This window comes from Aspergillus neoniger (assembly GCF_003184625.1).
Source record: "Aspergillus neoniger CBS 115656 unplaced genomic scaffold BO87scaffold_18, whole genome shotgun sequence".
Lineage (NCBI taxonomy): Eukaryota > Fungi > Ascomycota > Eurotiomycetes > Eurotiales > Aspergillaceae > Aspergillus > Aspergillus neoniger.
Genome location: NW_020291146.1, coordinates 357,149 through 374,927, shown reverse-complemented (window position 1 = coordinate 374,927; position 17,779 = coordinate 357,149). Strand labels below are relative to the sequence as shown.

The following is a 17,779-nucleotide window of genomic DNA, read 5'->3' as shown; positions in this document are numbered from 1 at the left end:
GAATCAGGGGGTTGCAGCGGTAACAATCCGGTAGATGCTGGTAGTGGATAGTAGGGGAGAGTACTTATTGGTACTTGCGGGACTGGTTCCATGGATGGTAATGTTACCGTCCCATTGGTATCACCGCGTGATCTGCCCGAAGCGGTGAGGGGATGTCGTCACCAGCGATAGTCCTTCGTCGGCCCTTATCTGAATGTCTTAAATTGTTCTTCTCCGATCATATTCTACTCACATTCACTCGCTTTGGGGGGTGGCTTGTGGTAGTCCACTCCGGAAATTTACTTCTCTTTTGAGGCCCCCACAGCCATGGAGACTGCTCCCCTGACCTTGGTAAGTTCTTCTTGCGCGGCCTCAAGCGTTGTATCCGGCCTGACAGACCCCTTCGGACAAGGCTCATACCCACGCTCGCAATGCAGTTCTCGAGACTCGCAAGTCGAACCCCGTAGCAGCCAGCGAGGAACATGATCTTGCTGCGGGAGAATTTGCCACTGCAGCCCAGAATAGCTCGGATAAAGAGGTACGTCTATGACGCATCGCTGCATCTACACTTACACGAGAACGCTGGCTCATTTCCTCGACGGCACAGGCTCTGCGGACCCTCCACCTGCTCGAACAACATCACAAAAAGCTGGCACAGATCCTCCGTTTTCAACATGAGAATCCTCAAAGCAATGCAGGCCCCGGCGCAGCTGCCCAGCTGTCTACAGAATCCGGGGCGAGAGCATCCACCTCCACTGATCCCCAGCATATCCCGCGGCTATCTGGACACCCTCGTCTACCGTCGAGAGAGTCATCCTCCATCGCCAGCAACCTAGCATCCGCACGAGGAATCCCCGCGCACCGTGCCTCTCCGGCATCGCCAACAATCGCTCCCCAGCAAGCCGGGGCCAAGATGACCGACGGCCCAAGCAAGATCCGAACAAGCGAGTCCCGACTACGAGGCACCGCACAGATGCAAGGGATGAGGGAGCGTGAGCGCGAGCGCGAGCGCCACCGCACATCAACTTCCGCTCGACAACCCTGGATCCCGCCAACACCCAGCCCAACGGACGTCACCTCACAGCAGTACGCGCCAGCGGAGCCCTCGGAGCCATCCCGCCCACGAGCCTCCCTCACCGAGGAACCCTTCCAAAAGTTCTACTCGACCTTTGAAGGCCTTATCTCCAAGATCTCCGCACCCCTAGCCTTCGCGGGCCTTCCTCTAGGCAGCGACCCATCCTCGCAACCCTCAACAAGCCGCAAATCCGCCCCGGACACCAAAACCGACCGCTACAACGCCGTCCCGGACCGCTCCGCCGAACCAGACATCAACAAGCTCTTCTCCCGCGCCGCCCTCCAAGCCATCAAAGACAACACCGGTGGCGCGAGCGGCGGAACCGGCAGCGCCGCCGAATCCTTCTACGTGGTCCCCACAACCGGTGGCACCGTCTCCTACGCAGGGATCCTGACACGGGCCGAAAAAGAAGCCCGAAGAAGCAGCTTCGAAGACGGAGCCGACGAAGACTTCGTCGACGCCCGCGAGACCCCTCCATCCCCGGAACTCCGCCAGAGCCTCTCTGGCGCAGCAGCAGCACCGATGGGCAGCAAAGCATCCCGCACCCCCACCAGTCAGAGCGAGAAATTCTCCCGACTCACCCAAAACCCCAAAACCATGGAAGAGCTTCAAATGGAGAACCAAGCCCTCCGCCATCTCTCAGACACTCTCTCCAAGCGGCTACACATGTGGGAAGTCAACGCCCAATCAAGTTCCATGGCGCTGCAACAATCCCTGCGAGCAATGCATCATACTCAGAATGTCCCATCCTCAGACCCTCATAACCAATCGCAAGTTCCTTCCCCGGTTGCGACTACCGGTGGCGCCGGCATCTCATCTCCCCCAGTCCCAGCAACAGACTACGACCAGCGCATCAAAGAACTTGAGGAAATGGTCCGTCGCGGCGAGAAAGAACTGGGTAAAGTCGGCCGCGAGAACGACAAGCTCCGCGATGTGCTGGGGAGGTACAGAGAGCGATGGGAGAAGTTAAAGGAGGGAGCGAAATCGAGACGTGCAGGTGCAGCTGGTGCTGCCACTACGTCTGCTGGCGGTAGTAGTGCTACTGCTCGACCAGGTAGCAGTAGCAGACGATCGAGCACGCAGCAGGGAGTAGTAGTGGATACAGAGGACGGGTCATCGAAAGCGGGGGGTGGGGACACAACAACAACAACGACCACGGAAAATGCAGACACTTCGAATGGTGAGCGGGAGGGGTCTGATTAATTATCTTACCCTATCTTTACGACTATTCTTATTCCTGGGATGAATATCTCTATATGAACTACTTATATACTATGTCCTATCATTATTAGCCAAAAGCAAGCAAGCACACGAAGTGAAATGATGAACTGAATTATATATACCCAACCATAACTATACTATTCACAAATATACCCCAATAAGATAGATACTAACTACCACTACTTACTACCACCTAATAGTACTAAGTACTAAACAACCCAAAACGCCGCCCTCCCCCTAATATCCACCGAACTACTCCCAACCAACACCCCAAACTCGCCCTTCTCAACCACATACTCCATCTTCCTATCCCACAGCCCCAAATCCCGCACCTTAATCTCAACCTCCACCCCCACACTTCCCCCCGCCGGAACAACCACCTTCTCAAACCCCTTAAGTAACCGATTCGGCACCACCACCGACGCAATCTCATCCACCACATAAACCTGCACGACCTCCGTCGCCTCCCTCTTCTCATCCAAATTCCTCACCTCAACACTAACAACCACCGTCTCATTACTACTCGACGAGACATTCGTCTTACTCAACTTAACATCCCCATACTCAAAGCTCGAATAACTCTTCCCATACCCGAACGGGTACACAGCGTGCGGATCACCCAGGACATACTGGTGTCCGAAGTCCAATGTGCCATTGGGGTAAGCGTGTCCGGCGTCGCCGATGTTGCGGGCTGAGTTCAGGTAGTCGTAGTAGATGGGCAGGTCGCCGACGTAGTGGGGGAAACTGACGGAGAGTTTTCCCGACGGGTTGTAGTCTCCGAAGAGGACGTCCGCCAGGGCGTTGCCGCCTTGTTCGGAGGGGTAGAATTGTTGGAGTAGGGCCGAGGTGCTGTTTGCGATCCAGGTTACGTCTGTGATGGGCTTGCCGCTCGAGAGGACCACGATGGTTGGGATCCCGGTGTCCCGGATTGCCTGGATCAGGGGGCCTTGGGCGCCGACGAGGGCGAGGGAGTCGAGGTCGACGTGTTCGCCGGTGCTGTTTGGAGTTGGTTAGTGGGAGGTGGTATGGAGGACAGCGTTGGGGGACGTACGTGGCGTTGTAGTTCTCCCATAGTTCGGTCTGGTCGCGAGACCAGGTGCCTACGACGACGATGGCCACGTCGGACTTCTTGGCTGCTGCGATGGCTTCGTCGAAGCCTGACTCGTCGTTGCTCCACCGTTCGCAGCCTTGTGCGTAGTTGACCGTCGCGGCGTCGCCGACGGCGGCTTTGATGCCGTCGAGAGGGGTGACGCCGCGCCATTGGCTGCCGTAGATCACGTAGTCGCCGTACTGGGTGGGTTAGCTGTGAGTTTTCTGGTGGTTGCAGCGGGGATAGTCTCACGTTCATGAATCCGTGTGCCATAGGCCCGATGACGGCGATGCTACCGCTCTTCTTCAGGGGGAGGGTCTCGTTGTGGTTCTCGAGCAGGACGATGGACTCCTTGTCGATGGTTCTGGCGAGCTCGACTGCTTCCGGGCTGTGGATCAGCTTGTTCCATTCGGATTGAGGAGCGGCTGGGTAGGGGTTCTCGAAGAGGCCCATTTCGAACTTGGCTCTGAGGACTCTGGAGACGGCGGTGTTGACGACCTCGATGTCCAGTTGGCTGGACTCGACGAGCTCGGGGATCTTCTGGTAGTTGCTATGAGTTGTTAGCTGGGTTGCTTACGCCAGATGACTGGGGTACTCACAATGAACCTCCGCCCATCTCGACGTCGTTGCCCGCGGGCAGGGCCTGGGTGGTCACAGCCTCCATATCGATGGGAGAGCTTCTGCAGAGCTTGAAGGCTGTGCACAGTCTGTCTGTGGCACCGGAATCGCTGATCACATAGTAGTCGTAGTTCCATTCTTCTCTGAGGATCTTGGTGAGAGTGAACCAGTCGGCCACTGCGGGGATACCGTCGTATCTAGAACCTGTGAGTGGTAGCCGACAGTCGTTGATTGTAGTGACTTACGCGTGGTAGGCGCTCATGATACTCCATGCACCAGCATCCACGATGGCTCTCTTGAAGGACGGCAGCCAGCTAGACGGTGTTAGATTCTTGTGTTTCACGTGGAGAAATGCACATACGTTGAGCGCAGGTATCTCTCTCCTCCTTGGACAGGCGCAGTGTTCAGACCCTGTTCAGGCAAACTGTATCCCACGAAGTGCTTGACAGTGGCGGAAACGTTCAAACTCTGCAGTCCTACGATATAGTGGTAGGCCATTTCACCAGCAAGGTAAGAGTCCTCTGAGAACGTCTCCTCAACCTGTGATCGACTATTGTCAGCCAGTCATTATCGCTGGAGTATTGCAGTTCTTACCCGACCGTATCGGAGTTCGCGAGCCAGATCGGCCAGCGGCGCAAACAGTTGGGTGGTACCAATAGCACGAGCTTCTTGCGCAATGAGTCGTCCCATTTTCTCAACCAACTGTTTACAGGGTCAGTCTCAGTCGCAGGTGGCATATAGCAGCAAGCATACCTTTCTGTTGAAAGAACAGGCGTATCCTATCGGGGAGTTGTAGATAGTCGCATTCTCGAGCAGGAAGCCATGAATACCTGTAGACAGCAACCACGGATCAGCATCGACATCAGCATGAAAAGGAGTTAGACATACCCTCAGTCTGAACAAGAGCAGGAATTCCAAGCGTCGTATTCTGCAGCAGATAATCTTGAGCTCTCTTGATGTTGGTGGCAAGCCAATCCCAGGGAACAGCATATCCAACTACCAACGTTAGTTGTCTATCTACAAATATTCAGAGGAAATGCATACTGTAAAATGCACCAGCCTTCATCTCCATGTTCTCCACCAAGCCGGTGTAGTTGAAAGCCCCAGTTGTGCTGTTCATCCAATTGCCGATGTCACCTATACCAAGCATTAGCCACTGCAATGAATGCAATTGCATCCGAACCAAACAATCAATCGTTTCCATAGTCATTAGTCTGCTCGTAGAGAAAGAAATACACACCCTGCATCAATTGAGACATCTTATCTTCTATGGTCATGCGACTGAGAAGATCAGAGACTCGCGCCTCCACAGGCGCATGGGGATTCTTGTATAGAGGTCTGGAGGCATTCTGCACAGCCAGAGCCCCAGACCCAAGCTGAAGGAGCAAAAGCGCCTTTGCGAAAAGACCAGCCACCATAATGGCTAAATGAAGAGCCAATAATCTGCTCTTCCAGCTCCTTGGGTACGAGCCAGCCTATGCAGGTAGGCAAGCAGGCAGATATGTTGGGGAAAAGACAGAAGAGGAAGCTCAAGGGGGAGATCCCCCTCGGTATTTAACATCATGCAGGCAGCATATGATGTCTAGTGTGCAGACGAAGCGGAGCTCCAGAGAACCAGAAAATAAAAACAAGAAAAGGAAATAAGAAATTGAGCAAGTAGACTAAGGAATGCCATTGGCAGCGACGGACAAGGAAGCCGTTTAATTTAGGCTGTGCTCATGCGATCCATTCGGAGATGAGGCCAGTACCCATGGGGGCTGGTAGTGTTGGGGAGCGTGGAGAAGCAGCAACGAATGAGGGAGCATGATGCATGAGTCGGAAGCTGAAGGCGAGCCAGCTGACTGGATATCGGTCGAGTCCCAACGATACTTTAGATTGGCAGTCGATGGAGTAACTTCCCAGGATGAGAGGTGTACTCCAGTAGGAGCACGGGTAAATTCAGGACGATGGCGAGAAGGGGAGGGGTAAGCAATCTTGGGAAATGACTCGGAGATGATCCATGCAGTAGACTAACAACTGCTAGTTAGCCCAAGTTGGGCCAGGGTGCAGGGGATCCGGTGCGGACTTGCCGGCTGCTTGCTGCTCTTTCTCCACCTATCGTTGTCTTTCCCCGGACCAGCAGGCTTGCAAAAGTGCAAGGATAGAACTAAGGCCCGTCCCCCCGCGGGGTGGGCCAGTTGAAGAAAGTCTTGGATATGGGTTCCACCTTTTGGACACTAGCAAGTCTAACATAAATTAAATATTGCCACTGGCCTCGAGCTACCGGAAATACAACACACATTCGCTTCTCAAATTCTATTAAACGGCTATATAGTCGAAGAATGCTAATGCTCGCAGTGGTATGAGACAGCCTCCACCCGTGAATTATCTATAGAAAAACAAACGTATGTACTAACAATCGGTGTGAGCCAGTCACCGTCAAGAGCTCAAATTACGCCCGCGTACCTGCGCCGGTACTCTGCCCGTCTTGGTTCCTCTGCGACTCGGCACCGTCTTCACCTTCATTCTCTCGGATGCTCGTCGTAGCCTCCGATCCTCTGTTCGCTCCCGGTTTGTGGAGAACGCCACCCAGCCAGGCGAGACCACCACTCCACGAGTCACTCAGGCTGCGAAGCCGCGAGAGTGAGGTAGTGTTGTCTTCATGCTGGTTGATGGGGCCGTCCTCCGAATCAACAGCAGGTGTGAGATCACCAGTCCCTGGAAGTCGACTGCTGGAAAGCGGGAACCCAAGGCTGTGAGCGTTCTCAACATCGCCATCCACCTCGTACTCGCCGCCTCTTGCGTCTCCGTTACGCTGCCGAGTAAACCCTTCCAAGACTGTCGTGCTCAACTGTTTTCTCCGGTCCATCCGGTGGTGTAGTCTTCGTCCTTTATTGGGACTAATCTCGCCGCGGCGTAGTGTCTCCGCTACTACCGCACTAAAGCCAGCCGAGATGGTCGGCAGAAGAGGACCAGGTGAGAATTTTGAAATGGAGTTGCGTAAATGCCGAGCGGGCGGCGTCTGCGGGACAATCGCTTTCCGAACGTTCGACTGAGTCCGTCCATGTCCCGAAGTTGGGCCTGCCGACTCATCCTCAGCGCCAGGAGCAGGGGGGAAACGAAGGAGAAAGGGTGAATCGTGTGCTGTAAGCTCCGACTGCGCCGGGGGTGTAGAAGGGCGATGGATCGGTGGTTCAGTATTGGGGGTTTGGATGGCCGACTCTAGAGAGTCTGCCCATGGGTTTGTCAAAAGCGAACGAGCATGCATAGGCGAGGAAGGCTCCGAAGAAGGTTCTTCAAGCAACTCAGCGGTCAGCGAGCCGCGTGGGGAAGATGGCGCAGCCGAAAAGACGCCCCTAGGTGTCCGCTGGTCGTCATCCACGTCGTCGATGCCCTGACTAAGGAGGGACCCCGAAGGAGACTGAAGATGATCCTCCGCCGGGGTACGGACTTTTCGTCCTGCCTTATGGGCGCGAGCTTGTGGAGCGGGGGGAGATAGATCGACCCTATCATGATAACGGTCTGCGCCCAACAAGCCGATAGCCTCCTCTTCGTCGTCAATGGAGAATGTAGACTCGTTGTCTGCGCGTACACGGCCGCTGGTAATACAGTAGACCCCCATAAACGTTAAGACACAACCACCCACGAATTTGCATGCACGCTCAGCTGTGTAGGACTCGAAGTCTCGATACAGTACAGCGCTTCCGATAATCACAGAGAGAGTGAAAAGCACAAATTGTGTTGGAATGACTTGAGTCGAGTCGAACCGTTGCAGAGCTCGGTTGATGTACCGGATCTGCATAAGGGCACTGAAGACAAGGACGAAGACTAGAAGATAGGTGACTGGGAATGTAATGACGTGCCAAAGTGTGAAAGATAGCAGCGATGAGACACCTTTGGTCGACAAAGCAGTATATCCACCTAGTCAAACAGTAAGCAACGATCCACCATAATATCACTAAAGGGACCATGTGTGCGTACCAAATAACGCCACCAAGCCAACATCGATCAGGATCGATCGCGATCCATACTTGCCGCTTGCCCACATGAGCCCGACAATAAGCGCAGCGGAAACGCCCAGGTACAACTCGAACTCCCAGCGCGTAATCATCTCCCAGATATCATGGGGGCCGATCTTCTCTTCCGACGATTTTGCGCTGAGGACAACCACCACCGCTCCTGCGATCGCGATAAGAACTCCCCACAAGTCACGCTGTCTGAATTTCTCCTTTAGCATAAATGGCGCAATAACGCAATTGGAGATGAGGGCGACAACGCCGAGCGGTGACACAATAGACGCCGGAGCAAATCCATAGGCCATAAAATTCCCGACCTCGCCAAGTGACATGAGCACAATTCCCACCCACCAGTACGGCGATCGAAGATACGATTTGCGACGCAAACGCTCACTCCCCGACCGCGCAGTCCGGTCGGATATCATGGAGTCCTGCATATGATCCTGTGAGTCTGTCTCGTCGTCCCTGTAACGGCGGGTCCGTCCGGAATGGCCGCGGGGTTCTTCATAATGATCGGGTTCAGACGTAGGAGATTCATCCCGGTAACGACCCGGTCGAGACGCACGATGTCTTCCTCGACTTGCGTCTCCGTCAAAGTCGTCGTCATCGACAGATCCATATGCGCCAGAGTTGCCGTGTCCATGGTTCGCACGCTTCCAATCCAACTCGTATCTCAACTTGTCCTGCTCCCACTCCTTATCGATACGGATGTGAGCATAGCGCTGGATGTTGAGCGCCAGGGAAATCAACACATTGCCCGCCAGCGCAGTCACGATTCCAATCAAGGAAGACCATTCGTGCATTCCTCCGCCACTTCCACCATCGCCATTGTCAGACCCGGGACTGGACGTGAACGTCGGAGAAGGCTGGGACGAGGAGGGGAAGTAGTGATACGGTGTGGGTGTCGGCGTAGGAACAGCGGAGGAGGCGAGCGCGGTGAGCAGGCCTGCTGCCAGGGGCACCTCTTGCAAGTAAGCCATCCGCAATAGGAGGTTGGTTCAAGGGTATGCCGGGCGCAGGTAGGCCTGATTAAAAGGCGAGCGCGGGAGTGAAAAGGAGGTCCCGACTGATCCGCCGCTATAAGGTTGTAGGATGCGGAAAGCCTCCGATGTCGACAAACCAGCAAGAAAACTGGCGGCCGACTGACTGTAACGAAGGGGAGGCTTCCGGTAGTCGTCACAGCATATATTCCTTCAGATTGTTGGCATCAGCTTCTTCGGGGGCAGGGGTTCATGCTGCTGTGAGCCACGACATTCTGTATCCCCTAAGTGATAAAATCCAAGCTCGGGAGTCTTCGTTCACCAGCGACAGGGAAGAGACTCCGAAAGGCACCACAAGCAGTAAAATGAGTACAGACGCTCGTCATCCGCGAGCGAGGTCCGACAGTGGTTAAGTGCACGGATGTAGAGAATAAGATTGGGGGGGGAAGATGGGGGGATTCTGGGAGAGAGAGAGAGAGAGATGCCGAGAGAACCGGCGAGAGAGACTAGTCGCAGTCCCTAAACTCGGGCCTAAAATCCTTGGATACGACCAAGTTCTCACGTGCGAGCCTGCTCAAGTTGGGAGAGTGGGAAATACCACGTATAAGCGCAGCATCGCGTGAGGTTTGCTGGGCAATCAAAGCCGGACAGGCTGCAGTAGTAGATTATCGAGGAGCCCGTCGCAGTCGTGGAATCATTGGCTTGCTCGCCTCCAGATCAACGTCGAATGGACGATCCGGAGAATGGACGACTTGCACATCCTGGCCCACCCACCAGCCCCTTCAACGTCATCGAGCAGGCTGTCCATGCCGCAAGTACTTTCTAGTATTCTACACAGCGGAGTACACTTACTCGTTATGCATGATTATGTCTTACAGTTTCATAAGATTTACTGCCATAGGGTATCTCTGTTGTTTGTTTAACTCCGTTTAGTGGGCGGATGATTATTAACACACTTTATCTGCCACCAAAGTTCATCACGCTCAACGCCGCCCTTGCTCCAAAAGTATACTGTGTACATGTCCTGAATCATGGCGTAGAAGGAATGGAACCAATGTTTATTGTTTCCGATCGGTCGCAACACCTCACCGCTTTGCCCGCTTCTTATCCGGCCCCTGCTCGTTTTCATCATCACTAATATCCCGGTAGATCGGCGTGGGCTGCGTCTCCTTCCACGCCTTGGTGAAGATCGGGTCCTTCTCGGCCTTGTCCGCATACTTAAGCAGAGCTTCCCGGGGATCCTCATCGCGCATCGAACTAAGAGGAATGTTCTCGCGGATATGCTTCTCATCCGGTTGCGATTTCGCAAAAGGTGTTTGTGCTGGTAGATGAGGTCTCCGTGGATCTCTTGGACGGCCTGACGCCGTGAGTCCGATGGTCGGGTGCCGGGCGGACCAGGTGGATGAACTGTAATGAGGCACCCCGTTGGATCCGACAACCACAGAGTCGCCAGAAATCCCTTGGGTGAGATCCATAGTAAGGCTCGGGTCATCATCGATGTGTCGACGCTTCGGTGCCTTGGACATGATCAAGGCAGCACCCTTGGTAGACATGTTAGGGTTGTAAAGAACATGAGTTTCTGCGTTGGCCGAGCCGGTAATGATCTGGTTCATCTTCTCATGCCACAAAACGCTGATAACGGGCGATCCTGGCGTAACGGGCGTGACCAGTTCCGGTTTCAACGTGGCTGGATTCAAGATATGCAGGTGTCCAGTCTCCGAGCCCGTTAGAACATTAGCGGATGTAGGTGAGAATATAATATTCGACGACGGATACCGCGTGCTGGAAGGATGGGCGACCGTGGTGATAGGTTGCTTGAACTTCCTAGTATCCCATAGCTTGATAGTGTCATCTCCGCCCTTGGTAATAACAAGCCGTCCGTCCGAGCTGACATCGATGCCACTCGTCCAAGAATCCTTAGCATGGGCATCTCTAATCTCCGCACTTGGCCGAGTGTACGGCCCGTTTCCGCTCCACATGAGCAAACTGCCATCGAGCGCAGCAGCAACGAGAACACTAGGTCCACCCTGCTTGGGTGAGCCCCATGCGACAGCGGTCATTTTGCTCCGGCCAGCGGATCCCGCCATTTTTGATTTATGCACAATAACCTCCTTCTGTGACCGGCCGACATTGGCATCCCAGATGCGCACAGTACTATCTGTTCCTGCCGTGGCACAGAGATTCTCGTCGGTTGGACACCACACGCCGCCAGTCACCTCAGAGATATGACCCTTGGTGTTATGAAGATCCCTCAAATACATATCACCCTTCACAAACTCGGTAATCGTATCACCATCGCGGCTCAAAATCCTTGGCTGGGGTGTGGCCGAAACAACCATGACGTAGCTGGGGGACAAGGGATTGAAAGCTGCATAATGCACGGCATGCGCCTCCTGCGCAGCAGACTGCTTTTTGGCGGAAGGATCGACAGATTTGAATGCGCGTATAGTCGACGGGGTCATGGACGCAAAGTCGTGTAGCTTTATAGTACAATCGGTCGAGCCGGTGATCAGTCGCGAACCTGCGGGATCCACGGTCAACGTAGTTACTGCGCGGTCGTGTGTCTTGAGAACGAGTTCATGAGACACCGGGAACTCATCCTCATCATCGGAATCGTCATCAGAGTCGTTGCTTCCATCATCACTATCTGAATCGTTTTTCTGGTTCTCTTCCTCCGCCGCGGGACTAGCCTCAGTCATCGCCTCTCCTGTTATACCCGCTTTTTTGTCGTCGCCATCAGGGTTCACAGAGACTTCTGCGCGCTTGGTGCGATCAATCTGCGAGCTGACATCGGTCTTCTTCTCTTGCTTGCCAAAGCTAGTCGGGAAAAACTTCTTGAATGCCTCCTCGTCAAATCCGTCCATTATGGCAGCTGGTCTTTTGTTCTGGATGAAGTTTGGCGGAGATGACTTCAGATGCGATGGACGATGTCCTTATTGTTTGTAAGATTTGGCGTATTTGCACTGTTTGCGTTAGTTTGTCACGTGGTGATAAGACTGCATAGCCCTCGATAAGCAGTGGCTCGCGACGTCACCGGAGAATGGGTAAGAGTGCTCCAGGTCAGCAGCATCTACAATGCGCACGGACAGATAACACGCATGTGCAATTTTAAGGGCAGCGCCCGTGACAACACTGCTTACAGGCCACCAAAGTGACCCGGTGCTACTATTGTAAAGATACACTAGGATAGATTCTTAACCTAATAGCACCGCGCTACATCGGTTCAACTAGGGAAAATCTAAGTACAACATCGATATCTGCACGCCTACAAGTACAGTCCCTCCACTGGACCTCCGTCCTGCTTCGTCTTCATGATCCGCTCTCTGGCTGCGCGGAAGTCGTCCATCTGCACCCGCATCCGGCGCTCTCTCAGCGCCATCAAACCAGCTTCAGTGCAGATAGCACGGATATCAGCACCAGAGAGATCATCCTTCTGGTTGATGAACTCGTCCAAGTCGACATCGTCTCCGAGCGACATCTTGGAAGTGTGCAGGGTAAAGATCTTCTTCTTGGTGTTTTCTGTGTATAGTTAGCATTGTGGTACAAAAGGCATAGTGCTGAGAGACTTACGGTCTGGGTTCTCGAAGAGAATCTTTCTGTCAATACGTCCCGGACGGATCAAAGCAGGATCCAAGGTCTCAATCTTGTTGGTGGCCATGATGACCTTGACGTCACCGCGATCATCGAATCCATCAAGCTGGTTAAGAAGCTCAAGCATGGTACGCTGGATTTCTCGTTCACCACCTGACGTAGAATCATAACGCTTCGTACCAATCGCATCGATTTCATCAATGAAAACAATGGACGGTGCGTGCTCAGCTGCAACCTGGAAGATCTGACGGACCAGACGAGGGCCATCTCCAAGGTACTTCTGAATCAGCTCACTACCAACAATACGGAGGAAAGTAGCACTGGTTTGGTTTGCGACCGCCTTGGCCAGAAGCGTCTTTCCGGTACCAGGGGCACCGTAAAGAATGACACCCTTGGGTGGCTTGATACCCATCTCCTCGTACAACTCCGGGTGGAGCAAAGGAAGCTCCACAGACTCCCGGACTTCCTGGATCTGGGTTTCCAGACCACCAATATCGGCATATGATTCTGTGGGAGCTTTGTCGAGCTTCATCACTGATACGAGGGGGTCGGATTCTTCGGTGAGCACACCGACAACCGAGACCGACTTGTGGTGTAGAAGAATGCTAGCACCAGGCTCGAGAAGGTCTTTGTCAACGAACGACATGATCGAAACATAGTATTCCGGTCCAGTCGCACTCGAGACGATGGCGTGGTCATCGTCAATCAGCTCTTCCAGGTTTCCGACACCCATGGGGCTGCCTCTCATGTCATCAACCCGGCTTCTCTCATCGGCGTTCCGATCCATGATGTCGAGATCATTACGGTTCGCCGAATCCAGCGCAGCCTGGGCCTTGGTCTTGCGCAGGCGTTCCATATTCTCCACGTACTCTTCCTCTAGCAACAAATGGTCGTGGACTCGTTGCATTCGGAGGTATCGTAATTTACATCGTGACGTTGGGAAGATGTCTGGAAGCTTGGAGGCAGTACTCGGGCCGGCAGCCTTGCGCTTCTTACGTCCGAGACGGGTCGTAGGCGGCGGAGGAGGTTCGTATCTGGGCTTGTCCTTCTGCAGAGAAGCGAACCGTAAGCCGGCTGCTACCTGACAAGAAGACCACGGGGAGTATAGCATACCTTCTTGTCCTTCTCATCTCTTCCATCGCCACCGGGGCCTCCGCCGATGTTGGACTGCTGGTTACCCTGTGATGAAGATTGGTCAGATAAGTGACATCAGGAGCCGACAAGAGCTGTCAACAAGGGCCAACGCCGGGCACCAACCATAGTCCGAAACTGTGAGAAGCAGTAGGCTTCTTATAGACAACCTATGCAGGGGTGTGGGGAATGTAATGAAGAATTCGCGATGAGCGTGGATGGGGTGAAGAGATGGGGATGGGTGAAGGAGGATGGGGACGTGAAGCTGATGCGTTGCGCAGCTGGGAAGCTGTTGGTCGCCATCCGCTCGGGCCTTGGCGCCCGTCCAGCACATTTGGCAGCACGTGACGCGATCCGATCCGTACTTATAACATGCCTTGGTGCCTGAGGCGCTAGTGGCTGATCCCTGAGGCATCTCCCGCAAGCCCCTCTTGGGATCCTCCGGCCCAGCAGCCAAAAGTAGTCTGGCGCCAACCGAGCTGGGCCCGATCTGTAACAAAATGTACTGGCAGCTCAGTTCTACTCCGAACCGTCCAGGTAGCCCGACGGGTCATTTCCCCTATATTGCTTCTACAACTTGTTCCTTTATGTTAGTCCGGAACATATATTTCCGCTGTCATTCATATATATTCTAGCCGAACCCATCCCGTGACAGGGTTCGACCAAGTTCCTGTGATCTAATCTTGTTCGATTCAGTTGTTTAGCGCTCTTCAGTGATAGAGCGCTTACTTGCGCCCCGCCGAGAGCATTGATCCCCTCACTTTCGCCCATACTACAACGGCCTTTCCTAGTCCACTCTCATCAGATTAGGTGACGCTGTTACAGATCAGTTCTTGGTCTCCAGCGTTTATATTAATTACATCTGCTCCAATATTCTCTTCTTTTCCTCAACCTCCCTGCTACAGACCACTTGCGGGACTTCCTCGCCCTCTCGGTAGTTAGCTACTGTGAGGCTGACGAAGCTTTGACTATTGCCTCATCGTTCTTAGATCTTTTCTATTATTATTCTTCAACTGTCCAGACAATCCAAACCTACTTTCTTCGCTTCTTCAGAAAAGATAAAAATAACACAAGCTACCCGTTTTCCCGAGATTGTTCTCACGATGTCTGGCAATCGTGCGAGGCGTATCGCCAAAGAGATCGCCGACATTCACGCCGACACACAGTCGCAAATCACGGCTGAGCCACTGCACGGTGGTGAAGATCTCACGCATCTTCGAGGCACGTTCCCAGGACCTCCAGGAACACCCTACGAAGGTGGCACCTATACCATCGACATCAAAATCCCCAATGATTATCCATTTCGACCTCCTCATATGAAGTTTGTGACCAAGGTCTGGCATCCCAACGTTAGCAGTCAAACAGTGAGTCGCTCTAGTCATGCAAAGTTAGGTTAACCCCAGATTTGCTAACAAAGTGACTTGCCTAGGGTGCCATCTGCCTAGACACTCTTTCTACTGCGTGGTCACCGGTGCTCACCATCAAGTCTGCCCTTCTCTCACTGCAATCCCTGCTAAGCACCCCCGAACCCAAAGATCCTCAAGATGCCGAGGTCGCCACGATGCTCCTTCGGAGACCGCAGGAATTTGCACGGGTTGCTCAGGAGTGGGCTGTGATGTATGCAGGAGCTCCCAGAAGGCATGCAGGTGAAGGCAGTGGCGGTGTGACAGACGAAACTCTTCGACTACAGGAGGTCAAGTCGAAAGAAGAGCAGGAACAAGAGGATTTAAGCAAGTATGTACACGTGTGTAGGATCAAACATGCTCTGGCTAACCTTTCTGTGCAGATACGACGGCTACAACAAAGACTTGATCGACCGATTCTGTAACATGGGATTTGACGTTGACCGCGTTGTAGCCGCATTTAAATACTATGGCATTGATCGAATGGACGGGGAAGATTACGAGCTGGAGGAGGCGTACATGGGAGACATTACGGCGCGGCTCCTTGGTGAGCCGTAGTTAGTGTGATGTGACAGACGGTTCGGATGGCTTAGATTTTGCAATAGCGACGGTGCTAGGCGATTCAGTGGGGTTTGCTCTCTCGAATCTTGAGACCTCTTCGCACAAACATGACCAAGACATTTTCATTTCTCTTTTCTGAAGTCAGAACCCAGGCTGTGATGACCCATGTTTAATATATCCATTCGCTTTCTACATTTTTCGGCAGCATAGCTCAAGTCAGGATACTATTAGCCTTGCATTAACTCAATCAATACCTGTATGACTGAAGTTACAGTGCTTTCAAATCAATTGCCATCTCTTTTATATGATCTCAGGCAATCAGCAAACTGCAGTGGAGGTCTAATGTACGGAAGTAAAGGCAGCGGGCCTATCGATAAGCACGTGGATATGCGGCAAAGTCCGCTGCAGATCAGCTTTGACTTTCCGCCGTCCCCCAGAATCCTCGCGCAACAAGCACTTCCATCTTTAGCTACACCTATCGCGGTAGCGAACTCACTATATAGCTGTCTTTCAACATGATCGAAGACGAAATATACCGATCATCCTCCCAGTTCCGACTGTGGTCCTTCACCGAAGCATCACTGAAGCAATTACGAGCAACCACCAACGCCGTCGCGAGTGACCGAGTGCGAGCAGCTCTACGAAGAGCACAAGACGCCCGAAGATCAGCCACCTCCTCCACAACAGGCACACCAGCCCCGGGAAGTGATGCGGAGACTAAAGCAGCAGAAGACAAGCAGATTGAGTGCTTGACACCCGAAGAAGAGCAGCAAGTGGTGGACTACTACTCCGAACAAATCATACAACTAGGAGAGAACTACAAACCACCACTTCCCACCATCGTGAGAGTACGAGCTTCCCTCCTACCCCATATCCCAGTCCCTCAAACCCCCCAATACTAACATACCCAACCCAACCCCAAAGGCCACCGCAATCCAATACCTCCGCCGCTTCTACCTCACCAACTCCCCAATGACCTACCACCCAAAACAAATCATGCCATGCGCCCTCTTCCTCGCCACCAAAACCGACAACTACTACCTCTCCCTACGACAATTCGCCGAAGGCGTCCCCGGCCAAACCTCCGCCGACGACATCATCGCCCCAGAATTCATCGTCATGCAAAGCCTCCGCTTCACCTTCGACGTGCGCCACCCCTTCCGCGGCCTAGAAGGCGGCATCATGGAACTCCGCGCCATATCCCAAGGCCAAGGCCAACCAGCACCACACCTCCAACCCTCCCAAACACCAGAAGACCTCCGCAGAGCTCTCCTCTCCCTCTCCCCTTCCTCCGCCACCGCAAACACCATGAACGACCGCATCTCCCGCGCCCACCACTCCACCCGCGAGATCCTCAAAACAGCCGCCCAAATCACAGACGCCTACTTCCTCTACACCCCAGCCCAAATATGGCTCTCGGCATTCCTCCTCGCCGATCGCCCCTTGGCTGAATTCTACCTCGACACGAAACTAGGCGGTCCAATCATATCATCATCCAACCATGATCAAAATCCCCTCTACGCCCTGCGCACGAAACTCCTCACCACCCTCGCAAACTGCTCCGCCCTCCTCCAAGCATACAAACCCTTCGCGTCCGACGAAGCCCGCATGAAGACCCTGAAACGCATCGTCGGCAAGAAACTCTATCATTGCCAGAACCCAGAGAAGGCCAATATCGCAGGCCAGAAACGCATCCCTGCCGCTGCCGCTGCCGCAGCAGCAGCCGCAGCAGGCGAGTCAGGGACATCAGAAAGCGAAATGGAGCGTCTAGCGAAGAAGCGGAAGCTAGAGCGGGGAAGTGAGACGACGAAAGATCTCTTCGGAGGGGAATTAGTCACGCAAAGGACGAAGGAGAGGCAGATGGAGGGTGATCAGCAGCAATAGCAGCAGCAGCAATAGCAGTAATAGTGAACCTTATGGTTCAAGTATAATTTCTATACTATAGTTGTTATTATTATTGTTAGCTTTTTGGGGCGACGACGACGTTGGTGAATTTGTTGTTTTGAGCGTGCAGATAGGCGCAATAGATGGAAAAGCATGTTATTATTTATTAATTAGTCTTCTTTAATATTGGAAAGAAAGTGAGTTTAAGTGTCTCAGTTGGATTTGGTAAATTATACTAGTACTGTATGTAT

At 53.4% G+C, this 17,779-nt stretch overlaps 6 protein-coding genes across 6 annotated transcripts; 3 read left to right on the top strand and 3 right to left on the bottom strand.

Annotated features, from left to right (window-relative positions):
• Positions 1-237: 237 nt before the first annotated feature.
• Positions 238-2,379, top strand: BO87DRAFT_335627 (uncharacterized protein). The gene is made up of 3 exons (XM_025620502.1): positions 238-330; positions 392-517; positions 587-2,379. Exons 1-3 carry the CDS (start codon positions 307-309, stop codon positions 2,255-2,257), a joined length of 1,821 nt encoding a protein of 606 aa, XP_025479246.1. The 5' UTR covers positions 238-306; the 3' UTR covers positions 2,258-2,379.
• A 105-nt stretch (positions 2,380-2,484) lies between these two features.
• Positions 2,485-5,401, bottom strand: BO87DRAFT_309497 (putative beta-glucosidase; the record flags this gene model as incomplete). The annotated part of the gene is made up of 11 exons (XM_025619472.1): positions 2,485-3,271; positions 3,327-3,565; positions 3,618-3,915; positions 3,965-4,180; positions 4,229-4,297; positions 4,345-4,523; positions 4,578-4,685; positions 4,737-4,813; positions 4,872-4,979; positions 5,028-5,120; positions 5,224-5,401. 11 exons carry the CDS (start codon positions 5,399-5,401, stop codon positions 2,485-2,487), a joined length of 2,352 nt encoding a protein of 783 aa, XP_025479245.1.
• Positions 5,402-6,270: 869 nt separating this feature from the next.
• BO87DRAFT_359920 (DUF803 domain membrane protein) lies at positions 6,271-9,413 on the bottom strand. Its single transcript, XM_025621537.1, has 2 exons — positions 7,944-9,413; positions 6,271-7,883 (listed from the first exon to the last, which is right to left on the bottom strand). Exons 1-2 carry the CDS (start codon positions 8,956-8,958, stop codon positions 6,415-6,417), a joined length of 2,484 nt encoding a protein of 827 aa, XP_025479244.1. The 5' UTR covers positions 8,959-9,413; the 3' UTR covers positions 6,271-6,414.
• A 630-nt stretch (positions 9,414-10,043) lies between these two features.
• Positions 10,044-13,456, bottom strand: BO87DRAFT_397430 (26S protease regulatory subunit 4; the record flags this gene model as incomplete). The annotated part of the gene is made up of 3 exons (XM_025625302.1): positions 10,044-11,830; positions 12,250-12,423; positions 12,529-13,456. 3 exons carry the CDS (start codon positions 13,454-13,456, stop codon positions 10,044-10,046), a joined length of 2,889 nt encoding a protein of 962 aa, XP_025479243.1.
• A 1,327-nt stretch (positions 13,457-14,783) lies between these two features.
• Positions 14,784-15,641, top strand: BO87DRAFT_309502 (E2 ubiquitin-conjugating protein UBC1; the record flags this gene model as incomplete). Its single annotated transcript, XM_025619473.1, has 3 exons — positions 14,784-15,044; positions 15,110-15,414; positions 15,467-15,641. The coding sequence occupies 3 exons, from the start codon at positions 14,784-14,786 to the stop codon at positions 15,639-15,641; spliced, it is 741 nt and encodes a 246-aa protein (XP_025479242.1).
• Positions 15,642-16,094: 453 nt separating this feature from the next.
• Positions 16,095-17,684, top strand: BO87DRAFT_359908 (TFIIH complex kinase subunit CCL1). Its single transcript, XM_025621536.1, has 2 exons — positions 16,095-16,492; positions 16,569-17,684. The coding sequence occupies exons 1-2, from the start codon at positions 16,160-16,162 to the stop codon at positions 17,526-17,528; spliced, it is 1,293 nt and encodes a 430-aa protein (XP_025479241.1). The 5' UTR covers positions 16,095-16,159; the 3' UTR covers positions 17,529-17,684.
• The last annotated feature ends 95 nt before the right edge of the window (positions 17,685-17,779 follow it).